We start from the raw sequence: 15,449 nt of genomic DNA on the forward strand, positions 1-15,449 counted from the left end.
CACCTAACAAGAAAAAGGTAAATTAACTATAAAGTCATAATTTTTCTCAAACATATCAGATTGCCAAGGTCAAAAGGTACCAAAAAAGCCTGATAGCCATGATAAGACAGATGCGTCAAAGTAGACAGAACATGAACACTGGCTTTCCTGTGGCAGAATTTAATGAAAACAGACACTAGCAATATACACATGGGTAAGAAGGATTTTGCTAAATAGTTAACAAATTGCTAAATGTTAGGAATGCAAGGGTGATACCACAGAACCCATGCAGTTCACGTCTATCCAAAGGCACCCTCCCTCACCATCCCCCCACACCTCTTGCCCTATGCATCAACTCCATTTGGCAGAGTCTGAATTATATACTTTGTAATAAGCAGTAAACCTAGGTGTTTTTTTTTTTCTGAGTTCTGTGAGTTGTCATAGAGAATTATCGAATGTGAGGAGTTGAGAGATCCCCTGAATTTGTAGCCAAATTCAGTGCGGGTAACCTGGGGACCCAGGACTTGAAACTGCCCTCTGACGTGAGAGGAGTCTTATAGAACTGAGCAGTTAAACCTCTGAATCTGATGCTTACTGTGGGTAGTATGAGTGAAGGATTGAATGGTAGAACACCTACAGATGTCAGATACGAGAAATATACTGTGTGTTTCGTCGGGGGGCGTGGGGGGGATCAAAATCTCAAATACCATTAGCTATGTTCCACCACCGGAGAGAAGGAAATGCTCTCCTGTCCAGAACAAAAGCTGGGGACGGAGCAAGAACACTGGAAACATGCCCCCTGTACCCTGGCCCATACAGACACAGAAGTTCCTCAATCAACTTGAAGATGATTTAACACTAGAGGCAACAGTAACAACAACAAAAGCTAAACCAACTCAACTCCTAAAAAGAGGGACTCAAATAGTCACACTAATCACCCTAGTAAAGGCTTGTCCCTTTCCAAGCAAAAATACTATCTACTTCAGTGTCTAAAATACATATATTTATCAAAAGCAAAAAACTGAGCCCTGGCTGGCGTAGCTCAGTGGATTGAGTTCGGGCTGGGAACCAAAGTGTCCTAGGTTCGATTCCCAGCCAGGGTACATGCCTGGGTTGCAGGCCATAACCCCCAGCAACCGCACATTGATGTTTCTCTCTCTCTCTCTCTCTCTCTCTCTCTCTCAAAATAAATAAATAAAATATTTAAAAAAAAAAAAAGCAAAAAACTGCAGGAATGTATTTTGTGCATAGAGCATAAATAAAAATATGACAACTACATCAAAAAAGACAGGAGAAAAATGGAAATATAATGTTGTGATTATATGTAAGTTAAGGTAGACGGTGATAAAAAAAAGATGTACATTGTACCATGAACATTATAATCAAATTTAGCTATAAGTAATAAGCCAGTAGTGCAAGTGATGAAATCATCAAAAAATACTTAATCCAAAAAGTATACAGAGGAAGGTTTTGTGTTTCAATTGCATTTTTACATTTCTTGAAATAATAAAGCATGATATGTAGGAAATGTTATTTTCTTCCATCTTCAATGTTAAAATAGCTACACAAAAATTCACCAATTTTTTTAAATGCACGCTGACACAACCGCTGTCACAACACAATCTAACAAAATTGTTTCGAAAGAAGTTAAAGACAACTAGGCACAACTAGAGCCATGTAATGGAAAAAAACCAAAGAAACTTTTAGGCCAATGTATTTATTATTAAGTTAACTGAAGAGCTGCTGGCTAATTGTTCAGGATTCCAGAGGATTTCTTAAAAACATACAAAACAAACAAAACAAAAACAAAGAGTATTTGTAGGGGAGGACTTTATAGATACAATTAGAGAAACTACTAGACCACTAACTGGTATGGCTGAGTGGACAGAGCAGCGGCCTGCAAACCAAGAAGTTACAGGTTTGATTCTCAGTGGGCACATGCCTGGGTTGCGGGCCAGGTCCCCAGTTGGGTGCTTGCGAGAGGCAACTGATTGATATTTCTCTAACACATTGTTGTTTTTTTCCTTCTCTTTGTCCCTCCCTTCCCCTCTCTAAAAATAAGTAAATAAAATCTTTAAGAAAAAAAAAAGAATCAGAAGAAGAAACTGCTGAAAAATGTATGGGTTTGTTAGGGTAGAAGGGGAGAGAAGAATAACTGATAAAGAACCACCTAGTTTTTGAGAACTGTAAAACCCATAAATACACTCACTTAAAAAAAATACCGTGTAACTAAAAACTAGATTGATATTTCTTCAACAAATATTAGAGCAAATAATTTTTTGTATGAAAATCTTTTTTGTGTATCTCTACACAACAGAGCTATACTAAAAGCCTATACCTCCTGAGTATGTTTAAAATTCTCATAGTTTATTAAGAGCTTAGTTGAAAAAATGAAATAAATAGTAACTGATTTAGCTTGACAGCTGATTTTATATATATCATCTAAAAACCTCACAAAATCTTCATGTTTGTGTCTTGCAAATAAATGTATGCGAATCATAACGCATGCCGTTGGTTTTGTGAATCTCACTCCTTCTTGCCTCTAACCTTCATTGTGTATATACTACAAAAGAGCTGAACTACAACCCCACTGGTGTTTAAAGACTCATAAAGAAGGAAGTAAACACCAATGCAGAAAGTAGCTTGAAATTGAGTTTTCTGCATCAATGTAAGTGCATCTTCACAAAAATTTTGCACATTAACTTTTGCACAAGTATTATGAACTGTTTTTTCTTAAAAAGTAACTATTATGGACAACTTATTTATTTATATTGCAAACTACATACTATTCTGATTTCTAAGATTTTAAAATTAATTTTTAAAGAAATCATGTATTCTGTAATTTTAATCATTTCCTAATATATACTTTTAAATTTTAAATTCTCTTGCACTTCCAGAATGAAATTAAATTAAATATAAGATAGCAAATAGCACCTTTAATTTATTTCTGATATTGAAGAAAATTTTTTAAATAATCTAACATGCCAGAATTCGATTTGTTCATCATCTAGTTTCTTTTAACTTTAAATATGACACTGTTATATTGTATTAAAAGCTCTTATCAGAAAGTAATGTTAGATTTTATGAAATGCCTATAGCATGATGAAAAGGATTCATGTAATACAATAAATGACATTGAAACATTCATGCATTTTAAGTAGCAACCTTTTATGGTCAAAATTTATTGTACTAACATTATTTGATTTTATTAAAATTTATTTATTACTTATATATGAAATAGTATATAATTTTCTTTAACCTTTCTTTTCCAAGTTTTCTTATTATATATAGGTTTCAAATAAAAATCATTGATAGATTTAATTATCTATCTGTATTATAGAACAACTGAAAGAAATTCAAGTAAATTTCACCCAAAAAGGTTAGAATAACTAATTTATTAAAACATTAAAAGCAAGCAAAGACTTGACACACTCTATTCCTTTCATAAGAGAGTTCATGATGTGGGAGAGCCACAATAAAATAAAATGAAACAAACAGGGAAACACCAATAAACCCTTCCCCTTTAATCTTACTATCCTACTGTTGATCTGTTCCCAGATATACCTCCCAAAACATGAGGGAAAGTTCATTTAGAGTAATACATATTACTTATAAATCAGGAATATATGTATACACTGAAATTTACCTTTCTGTGGAAAGTATATGAATTAGCTTGAGTAAAAATTCACTGAAGGTTTGAGGACATGTCGAAGAAAGATGCACTTGTAATCGGGTAAGAAATTCTTGCATAGCTTGTGTAGCTGTTGGACCAACCTAAAAAGAAATGAAGTTTCATTGAAAACTGCTTAGTGATACCATTTACAAAATTATTCATTCATTTACAGAGTTACTCATTTTAAAAGTATCAAGTGTTAAACTGAATGCTATACTGTTGTCATTTTTCATATGAAAAACAAAAATATTAATAATGATAGGAAATCAATTAACTTTTAAGTCTTCATATGCTTGTTTTAAATAGGAAATTAGAGATTAATAGTTTTCCATTATGGTTTAGAACAACTTATATTAGGTTTATTTAAATAAAAAAATTCACCTGAATTACACATTATCTTTATAAAACTTTCAAAAGTACAAAGAATTTACGCACTGATTTTCACAACCTTATTCATTACACCATTTCAAAACAAAAGCACTCATCCTCAGAGTAAGCCACAAATGGTCATGCTTCAAATGACTAGCAGAGTGAACAGTAAAGTGAATGGGAAAAACAAAAAACCACCAAAACTACAAACAAACAAAAAGCCTAAAGCTAAAAACAAACCTGTACCAATTTCTAGAAAACTACCTTCCCAGATTTCTATCTCATCAATGAAAGAAATGATAGAATCACACTAAGTGATCTGAGGTATGTTTTGGAATGTTTTGTAACACTTTTATATATTATTTCATTCCATTCTAATTTGTTATAATCATAAAACAACTAGAGTTTTGGAAAAATAAAATGCAATTTAATGTTCCAAACTAATTTTACAGTTAGACAAACTTAATTTTTAATGTATTGTAACATTCACAATCAAACTTCCTCTGTAAAACCAAGACATCTGAGGAAAGATCTATTTTCAATATCTTATAATGTCTTTTTAAAAAAATGAAGGGTAAGCCCCTGGCTGGCGTAGCTCAGTGGATTGAGCACGGGCTGCGAACCAAAGCATCACAGGTTCGATTCCCAGTCAGGGCGCATGCCTGGTTTGCAGGCCATGGCCCCAAGCAACAGCACACTGATATCTCTCTCTCTCTCTCTCTCCCCCTCCCTTTCCTCTCTAAAAATAAATAAATAAAATCTTAAACAAAAAAATGAAGGATAAGCCACTATGCTATGCAATGGTATCCCCCCTGACGCCTAGCTCTACCATGAACTAGCTGCATAGCTGAGGTCAATGCAGATAATGCGTGTTTTCTCGTAGGTTAAATCATGGAAGTTAGAGTCAGTGGCCAGGAAGTTAGAGCCAGGAATCGTCACATTCCAGACTCACACGCTCTTCACACAACGATCCTATATGACAAGCACTAGAAAACCTGCCTCTGCTCTCACCAAAACTCCGGCCCAATCTAACTGCACACAGTTCCTTCTTTTTCTTTCTCACTCTTTTCCTTGTCTAATTATGATCTACAAAATTATATTCAGTATGTACCCATCAGAATATAAGCTCCACGCAGGTAAACTTGGTCTTGGTAACTACTTACACCCCTCGTACCTAGAGCAGTACACCTGTACCTAGCACATACTAAGAATTAAAAATTAACACCATAAAATAATCTTGAATAACTTGCATTAAAAGGATGCTATGAACACTAAATATACTTTTATATGAAAAGAAATATAATGCAGTACAAATATTTTTAAAAGTAGCACAATATAATAAGAACTTAAAATGATATAAGGGAAATCTGTTGCTAGACTAAAAATGCTTATAAGCTGATACATCTTATTTTTGTTAAATAAAATATTTAATATTATAAAACAAGTTAGTAAATTGTCAATTCTGATAGTAGAAGTCATTACAAATGATACATTATTTTTAAAAGCTTAAATTTCAAAAATTTTGAAACACTTCCCTGACTCTCTGGTATTTATTCAGAATATTTCTTAAATTATACAAAATCCATGCCAAAAATCCAACAGAAAACTTACCACCCCCTATACTTCAGTTTTAATATATCTGTTACTATTATAGATAATTCAAAATATTTTATTACATTGATACATAAAAGGCTATCAGTTAATACTGTGGCAATAACAACTTTACATATTGAGGTATGTTAGCTTTCCTTCACAAACATGTTAACTATACAATATGGACCTGTCACTGGTTTCTAAAGTCACAATACCTGTGGACTGTGTTGATTTGTTCCATGTGGACTGGTGCCAGAAAGGAATTTCACTAAAACGTGAATCAGGTTTGGATCCGACACCAGCAGATGGGCAGTGCTGTCCTGCGTTCCGATGGCACTGCTGGAACCAGCTATATAAAACATTAAAAACATACATTCTTATACAATGGGCCCTGAAACAGTAAAAATGTATTTAAAACATCTTTCCATTTCAAGGAGCACTCACACACTCCTGGGTGTTGCAGTTCATTAAAAGGGTCTGAACTGACTGAGATGGATGCATTCTCTATTTTCATGTACCACCGATCTCCTGCCTCTCTCTACTTTAGTCGTGAAAAGTACCCAGTTTTATGTGCATCTTATTCAGTGTATAGTCAAATGGAAAAGAGATAACTAAATGTTTAATGTCCTTTTGGTGAAGCTACTCCTCTTCCAGAAATAGACATCTGTTTTCAGGGTAAATTTTGACCCAGCTTTTTTAGATAAACTGAGGAAAAAAAACAATCATTTTTCCATGTTAGTTGTTTAAAGGTTGTGCACTGTTATATGATACACAAGTAACACACTAGCCAGTTTTCTGAACTGAATAAAGTATCTTTTGGGTTAAATCTATCTTCAGTATTATGTTATAATGCTTTTGATCCCATGTTTGGAAAATATATTCCAAATTAGGAAATGGAATTCTGATGTTAAGCAATGATTTAAATTAGTATCTTTATCAATGTCACAAAGCATTTAACAAATTAAGCCCAAACAGAAGGGGACGAAATCTACCCTTCTGCTGTCATAACCTCAAATGGAATAAAGATTTCAATTCCCAAGGCTGGCCCTTGCTTTCTAAGATGAACTTTAATCCCTACCTCACAAATTCCCCAAGAATGCCACATAGAACCCTAGAATTAAACATGAACATTAAAACCAAAAGGCACTACAGCAGACAATACAGAAGGGTATTTTCATGACTTTGGGCAAAAAACCAACAGAAAGCACTAAAAATTTCTTTCTGAGAATGTTCAGAAATTATTTTACTATTGTAACTAAAAAGGAAAAAGAGGTGGGGTGTGAAAATAAAAAACTTAATAGGACATCAGAATCTGAGAAAAAGCAATTATTTTCAGTTAATAGAGGTTTTAGATGTGAAAAACAAAAACCGAGGAATCCAGTTATATATATGTTAATGAACATTATGTGAATAAGTCATTTTTAAATACAAAGGTACTTTAACAGAATAACCAACATAAAACATAGATTAGAATTAAATATTTGACTTTCTATTCTAAAAGTAATTCCACTTTAGTAATTATTATGTTTTTAGAAGGTAAAAATAGGACTTGAACTTGTGATGGTACCTGCATGAGTATATTATCAACCTAAAGAAGCGTAAAGTATACAATATATAACAACAAATTCGGAAAACACATATTCAAATAAGTAACTCAGTTATTTTCTTAACTGCATCACTTCTTAGAAAAAGCTTTGAAAAAATGCTGATAGCAAGAATAATAATGAACACACCAAAGAGCTAAAGGAACAGAAAGATATGAGAGAATAAATGTTTGCTTACGGTTAAGTTGCATGTTCGTCATGATTGTTAGACTGTGAAGCACAAGGCACCAAGTCCGGAGCAAGGTATTGGGATACCAAGCCAACACTGTGAGAAAGCTAGTTATCGATGCTATGCAAAACAAAAAAGAAAGGGGACATTTTTAATGAAAAAGCAAATGTTTACTAAGAACTACATGCAAAAAGAATAAATTCAAAAATCTTTCTTTCAATCAGCTCACATCCTAGTGTCCCCAAAACATAAAAATGAAAGATTTCCCCATTAAACAAAACAAATACATTAAGTATCAATAAAATTTTATGGCTAAGTCTAAAGTTCAGCCCATGAAACATAAACGAATGTGCCATCATCACAAATTTGTTGCTCTTTCTAAACTACAGGCATTTCTACTCAAACAGAATTTGTGTTTTACTAAAAATCCTCACATTCCACAAAACTCAAAACTAGAAATCAATAATAAGGCTTACTGGAAAAACAGGGATAGGGTAGACCAATCAAGACCAATGCAACCACACAAGAAAGCACAAACTAAAACAATCATCAGGCTGCTTACAAGGCCCAGATAAGAAGCACCTGTGCCAGCTGGAGAAGCAAAATCGTTATTCAAAATGCATGAACATAAGAGAGTGCCCATATTGTGCTCTTAAAATACCTTACAAAAAAGGCTCATTCCAGATCTCAGGCAGGAAATACAGAGTCTGGGGTATCTATCATACTACAAGCTAACAAAACGGGAATTTTTTTAAACCCTACCCCTAAAAAGGATGAACTAAAAAGGAGTATCTTACTGGCCACAAATGACACATTATCAGCATCAATAAGAATTACAAAATTGTGATAGATGCATAAAAAATACTTTTAAATCCACAAATGTATACAGATATTTATTAAAGAAACTTATACATTATAAACACAGACTACATATGAACTGGTTCATTTTAAAAACTAATTCTAAAAAAGAAAAAAACTTCCAGCATTTTTCCTGCCTTTATTATACAAACTATATCATCAGAAGGTGACATAATAGCATATAGAATGAAGTTTCTCTTTATGGGAGTATTTCAGCAAATAAATAAAGAAGGAATAACAGAATTAGTCTATCTTCATTTTGAGACACCTAGTGAACTGTCAATGACTCTAAGCATTAAGTATCCATACCTGTTATCAAGAGAGACAACCTATGGAATGCCTTAAAAACCTCAAATCGGATCAAGTTTCAATTTACTCCAATCTATAGCAAGTACCAATTTAAGGACATACAAAGGACATAATGGAGATAGAATCACTAAGAAAAAGGACCCTGGGAATCCAGGGAAGCATACCAAAAAACTTGTAGACAAATGACTTTGCAAGAGGGAAAAAGACATGGAGGGAACTTACTGAGATTAAAAGGGATTTAAGAAACATAATTAACTATAATGTGTAGACCTTATATGGATCCTATTTCAAATAAACAAAAAATTTTGTAAAAGTTGAAACAATTTTTAATTTGAATACTGACAAATATCTGATGTTAGTAAGGAATCACTCACTGCTTTTCTATCTACTTATTTAATATATTTTGTAATAACTAAGTTTTTAAAAAGCAATGAAAGCAAAGTTTATAATAATATTTATTAATGCAGGAAAAGATGGAAATGGATTAAGTTAGGCTGGTCTTGCTGAAATGATGCAGACAGGAGTGGGACTGAGAGCCAGTGTGGCTGTGACTAAAGCTGGAAGGCAGGTAAGAGCCATGCAAGGTGTAGGATGCCCCTCCATAGGGAGAAAGCACCTGGAATAGATCATTTTCACTATTCTTAAAATATAACTAAAAGAGATCTTTATAGCAAGAACTGAAGGCTAGTTCTATTCCCGTTGAGGATATTATTCTAGTTTCCACATTCTTGCATTTGCCAAGAAAAAAAATGAGCTCAATTTCTATGGAAAATTAATGTCCTTCCCTGACTTACCACTTCCCCCAGGAACAAATTCACATTTTTAAAAAGCACCAGTTGTAACAAAATACCTATGAACAAGACAATACTTTAAGGGAATCCAATGTAAAGATTAATGGAATGCTGCCAATTTTAGTTGCACGCAGGCATAAGATAATACAGAGCAGAGAATAAGAATTTTGTTTTCTTTTCTGCTAATTATTAAGTCAGTGTCTAAATAAATTTTCTTTCACTAAAACATTATAACCCTGATAACAAAGTTTAAGTACAAATTAACCTAATCATTACCTTTTTAGTGTACTGTTTATGCTACTTTAATAATTTTCCTTCTAATTAATCTCACCTTGATTTAATGAAATGACAGGTATTCGATTAGCATTATATAAAAAAATGTCGGCTCCACTCTCTTTGTTTCCAGATGAACTAGAATTCAGGCTCAGGGTGAGCCACAACTGGAGAAGTGATTCCAACTGAAAAAGAATGAAAATTGACAGAAAAATTGTACCTATTATATTATGAAATACTATTCAAACAAAATCTTATGTATGAATCCTTATGATTAAGTCTACTTTATTCTCTACTCAATATTCGTCTGGTTACTTCAACTCAGTTGAGAAGCAGACACATCTTAAACTTCCTGATGAAACAAAATTTAACTGAATTAAAATTTATAATTTACCTAACAGAAATGTTTTTTCTGACTTAAAAGAGGTGATTCAAATGTATTAATGATTTAAATACAAATGTATTTAAACTATAATATATACTGTTGACCCCTGAACATGGCTTTGAATTGTGTAGATCCATTTAATATTCCTTATTTTATCAATAAATATGTAAACATATTTTCTCTTAAGATTTTCTTAATAACACTTTTTTTCTAGATTACTTTATTGTAAGAATACAGTATAGAATACATACAATATACAAAATATATGCTCATCAACTTTATATTAACGGTCAATACCAGAAAATTAGTAAATATTTAGGTAGTTGAAAGTTGTATAAGAATTTTCAATTGTGCGGGGAGGGGGAGGGGGGGGTTCCAGCACCCCTGACCCTGCGTTGTTCAGGAGTCAACTGTAGTTGGATCTAATCAGTAAAGACCAGAACCACAAAAATTGTATGTGACCTAGCACTGAGGAGCTGTGGTCATCAAAGCATCTGCAATACTTTTTCATCTGAGCATGATACAGAAATCATCCCTGTTAAGGCGAGAATGATCGCCCCGGTCACTTTCGTCTGTTATTAGGCTGGTAATATTGTCTAAAAATGCACCATTTCTCCTGAAGTCATACCTGAACATGATGGACTTGAAGCATGGAAAAAAGTTTGTTGAAACAAACATTTAACATTGGGACAGATGATAACTGTATAATAAGTTGGTTGGATTGGTTCGCTGCTTGTAAACCCCCTAGAAGTGAATCATCTGTTCCAGTGGGAGACTGTGATACTGAAAATTAAACACAATTATGATTTTATACACAAAGCATCAGGAGAAATGCTAACTAGCTATTACTATGTAAGGTAAGTGAAGATCGTTTTTTAAACAAATTAAAATTGCACTCGTTTAAATGATTCATCATTATCATTTGAAACTTGGTTGTACGACATTACTTGAAAGTCAAAAAGATAATTAACAGAGCAGCTCACAAATTCACAGGATCTGTCCACCAGGGGAAGGAACCTTTCTCTCTAGCAGTTTTTATTTTCAATTTTTTTCCTAATTAATAAGAAGAAAAGAAAAGGCAGAAAATGAAGAATTTTAACTCATCCTAAGAAGGTAGTTTTAAAATAATCTAGGCTCCAGTCTATTGATTCTTTTTTCTTTCTTTCTTTCTTCTACCCGCTGCTCTGAGTGTCTGGAAGTGCCTGAGGCAGGAGCCCATCGAAGCTGTGCTTGCTCCTCCAGGGGAGGCTTCATGGAGGTCTGGTCCCCACAAAACGTGGCAGGCCACAGGCCAACCAGCAGGGATTGCAATGGACATCCAGTCTGTTGATTCTTAACCCCGATTGCACATTAAATTACCTGAGAAGCGTCCAAAAATCCTGATGCCCAGGCCACACACCAAGCAAATTAAATAAATATAATTCATGGGGAACAGGCAAATATAGGGACTCTAAGAGCAGCTCTTCATATATTTACAAATTTATAACATTAAGAGGGGTGATACAGTTCTGCACATGGCAAAAATCAAAAGACAGACTATACTAAGAAGCAGATATAAGTTACAAAAGGATCTTCTAATAAGTGGCTTCTTCTTCGTTTTTGTTTTGTTTTGTTTTTTAAGAACAGCTAGAAGAAAAGGAGCTACTTTAGGCAGTATTGAGCTGTCTGTGGTCATGAAAAGGCTGACGCAACAAAAGGGATCTCCCTTATTACACAAGAGATAACATACAACAATATTAGTGTGCTAATACTAAGGTTATAGAACACTAGACCATCTATTTTTCTCTATTTCCAAAGATAAGAAATAAATGAAGTTTGCAATGAAAAAATCTGAGTTAACACAGGAAGATCTAATAACCCAAATTTCCCTATTAAAACGGACTGTGAACTCCACTTCATAGAAGGACATGATGTTCTTCCTAGGTTCTAATTACTGTATCTACCCTCTTAATCACCATGCCCCAGTGAAGGAAAAGTGATTCATGGGCCTACGGGGGAGGGGGTTGGAGGGGGGAGGGGGGCAGCACACACAGGTGAGGGGATGGAGAAGGAGGAGGAGGAACATTACCATCTTCTCAGCAAAGCTCCTCAATATTTGTCTTTGAGAGACAGGCTACTATCTAAACCGTACTCACCTGACAGGAGCAGATCTACCCAAGTCTAGCACTGCACATCAGGGCTCAGCAAACCATGGCGTCATGGCCAAGTCTGGCAGGCTACCTGAGTCTATGACACAGTTTCTGTAACAGCCATGCCCATTCATCTACGTATTGTTGATGGCTGCTTTACTGCTTCAAAGTCAGAGCTGTGCAGCTGCCAATGCCCACCACATGGCCTGGAAAGCCTAAAATATTTACTCTCTGGTCTTTTATTATGAAAACTTTGCCTTTCTTTGCTGTAGATAATTAGGTAGTAAGTCCTTTCAATTCTGCAGTTCAATTTGGCCCATTTGGCTATCATCCTTACCTAGGTCTTCCATACTAGTCTTTAAGGACAGTAAAAAGATGTTACTAATAAAAAAAAAAAACACATTTTATCAGAAGTTTGGTATAATGCAGTGAACTCACATGCAGCTTTCCTTGGAATGCCTTCCCAAGGAATTTCATTAACCTCACAACACCTCAGTAACAGAAACATGACTCAGGTTTCTGGACTGAATTTAAGGTCACTAGATGGAGGTATTTTGTTCCCCTCCACTCTCCCAACCTGCTCATCCTTTGCCTTATTTCTCAACTTGCTACTAATTTAGCGAGAGACAGGTGCTACATGCCCATTCAGACTAATACAGGACGCGGAATTAAAAAATCTGCAATAGTCTAAGAACGACGATTTTCACTTACATGTAGGAGATGTGTTTGTTAATGCTTGTAAAATGGAATCTGCTTCCAAGGTAGACATCATTTTCAACATCAGTTCTGCTTGTTGTTCAAGTCCAACTTCTAGGCGAGCATCTAAGGCTAAAAAAAAAAGCAATTAAAAGTTTAAAAATACTATTTGGTAATTTGTACTACTGTCCTACTTCATATAATAAAATGTTGAAATCCAAACCCACAACTGGGTGAGAACTACGTGTCCTCACATAAGAACCTGGCATGGGCTTATCAGAACCACAGCAGGTAATAGTACCTTTGCAAAGGAGGCTAGGGATGAGAGGGTGAATATTTAGAAAGAAGTGGACCAAATAAGTGAAGTAATAATAATGGAAATAAACAAACTAGGGATAATGAGAATCAGGTTCCTCACTGTCAGAGATAAAAAGATGCAACTATACACACTGAGAAAACCAAAATGAAGCCGATGGAGTTAGGTCACATGGACTGATGTACTGACGGGAACTCATGGCAACTCGGTAAGCAGATACAGACACGAATACAGATGGAGATACCCACAGACACCCACGCCCACACACACTGTCCCCTACATTTGTCCACCAGAAGGGCATAGCCATCAAAATAGCAGTAAGTATAGTTCCAACCAAATTTTGGTCTCTCAACCACATTTCTCCACTAAAAGGTCTTAAAATATCCTTCTCCTCATTGAAATGGCGAATTCCCAGTCCGGGGAAGGGGAAGTAAGTGATCATCCTGTTGCGCCGGGAAACAAGGAAGTGCTCCAAGAAAGATGAAGACATGTCAAAAAGACAAGCATCGAGAGCATGAAAAAGAGCCCAGTGGTCAAATCTGGGACTATCTGAACACCAAAATAAATAATGACAACAATGTACACTTAAAAAGGGCTAAAATGGCAATTTTTATTATTTGTATTTTATCTCAATAAAACTATCAAGTAAATAAATAATGATAATAATAGTAAATTATAATCCATGGCCTAAAACTTCAAACCATGGGTCTATCCAAATTAAATAAACATAATTTTTTTAAAACAAGAGTATCTTCCAAGTACCCTTCTGCCACCACACTCCCCAAAAATTCTTTTACTAGGGGAAAAGAGTAACTTTGTAATGGAGAAGACTGGCAAACACCTCCTTCATCAAGTAAATAAACATAAAAACCACAGTAGGGGGACAAATTAAAATCATGAGGCACCTAAATGGGATGCAATAAGAAAACCTGAACATTATATTTTTTTGTTGTTTCTGTCAAAGATGCACGACCACAATCTAGCGATGAGGAAATAACATACAAACTCAAACTGAGGCACATTCTGCAAATCATTACTGGCCTGTGATCTTCGGAAGCACCAAGGTCACAAAAGTTAACTCTGAGGAACTTGGAACATGGAATGAAACTGAAGAGATGTGATAACTAAATGTAAAGCATGATTCTGCACTGGATCCTTCTGCATAAAGGAGATTATTTAGACACAACTGATGAAACTTGGAATAGGGTCTGAACCTTTAGTTAGTATTAATGTTAATTTCCTGATTTTGATGAATGTACCTTCTGCTGTGTATATGAAGAATGTCCTGCTTTGTAAAATTCATGAAACAATAAAAACAACATCAGATTAGCAACTTATTCCTAATGAATCAATATAACACATGTTCTCTGTATTATACTTGCAACTAGCTGGTACATTAGGACTGTTTCAAAATGTAAGAAAATGCTTTACTTGAAAAAAGATATATTCCACATGACTAGAAGAGTGCAAATAATATTCAGTGAAGTTCCATTATGATTACAAATTTAAAATTTATTATTAATAATAAGAAAATAAAGGCACAATTCATGGAAATCACTAGCGAACCCACACAATTTACAAATATACTTTCCTAAGTGTTACTTTGAGAAAAAAAAAATCTGGACCGTCAATGGAAGCTCCTTCAAACTGACTGACAGAGAAACCTACAGCTGCGATGGCACTCTCATAGCACACCTGTGATATTAAACCGTCCTAGCACATACTCAGGTTCAATTTCTCAAGGGACAAAGCAAAAATTTAGAATTTCAGGAATAGCATGTGTCTTAAAATATGAACACCTACTTACCCTGAGATACTGAAACACTAACTGTCTGTGATCCATTCTTCTCTGTATTTGCGGGTGGCTTGGCTACAGGAATTCCAAGACCTCCAATGTAAGGGTTGTAGTTGTAGGTGCCATAATCAGCACCCCAATAATCATACCATGTACTGCTTATTGGCTTAAGAAAAACAGAAAACAACTGTGGTTTATTTTGGTCGCTTCAGACAGAGTACATTATTATTTACATTATCTAAACTCAAACAGGGTTATAAAACATTTTGCCTTGGCTGGTGTGGCTCAGTGGATTGAGTGCCAGCCAACCAAAAGGCTACCGGTTCAATTCCTAGTCAGGGCACATTCCTGGGTTACCGGCCAGGTCCCCAATATGGGGCGCATAAGAGGCAACCACACATTGATGTTTCTCTCCCTCTCTTTCACCCTTCCTTCCCTTCTCTCTAAAAATAAATAAGTAAAATCTAAAAACAAACAAACATTCTCTGCACTCTTTAAATTCCCTAAAAC

At 34.8% G+C, this 15,449-nt stretch overlaps 1 protein-coding gene across 8 annotated transcripts in view; it reads right to left on the reverse strand.

The window, feature by feature from the left end:
* Window positions 1–15,449, reverse strand: part of BIRC6 (baculoviral IAP repeat containing 6) — a 199,318-nt gene that overhangs the window by 76,208 nt on the left and 107,661 nt on the right. For all 8 annotated transcript variants that reach the window (XM_045827786.1, XM_045827785.1, XM_045827789.1 and 5 more), the window contains exons 39-45: window positions 14,952–15,105; window positions 12,844–12,960; window positions 10,632–10,786; window positions 9,677–9,803; window positions 7,397–7,507; window positions 5,830–5,963; window positions 3,626–3,753 (exon numbers count right to left, since the gene is read on the reverse strand). In XM_045827786.1, the coding sequence (XP_045683742.1) occupies window positions 3,626–3,753; window positions 5,830–5,963; window positions 7,397–7,507; window positions 9,677–9,803; window positions 10,632–10,786; window positions 12,844–12,960; window positions 14,952–15,105 (926 nt within the window). The remainder of the gene's footprint in view (window positions 1–3,625; window positions 3,754–5,829; window positions 5,964–7,396; window positions 7,508–9,676; window positions 9,804–10,631; window positions 10,787–12,843; window positions 12,961–14,951; window positions 15,106–15,449) is intronic.

Source organism: Phyllostomus hastatus, unplaced genomic scaffold (assembly GCF_019186645.2).
Source record: "Phyllostomus hastatus isolate PE091 unplaced genomic scaffold, TTU_PhHast_1.1 phas_scaffold_78, whole genome shotgun sequence".
Classification (NCBI taxonomy): domain Eukaryota; kingdom Metazoa; phylum Chordata; class Mammalia; order Chiroptera; family Phyllostomidae; genus Phyllostomus; species Phyllostomus hastatus.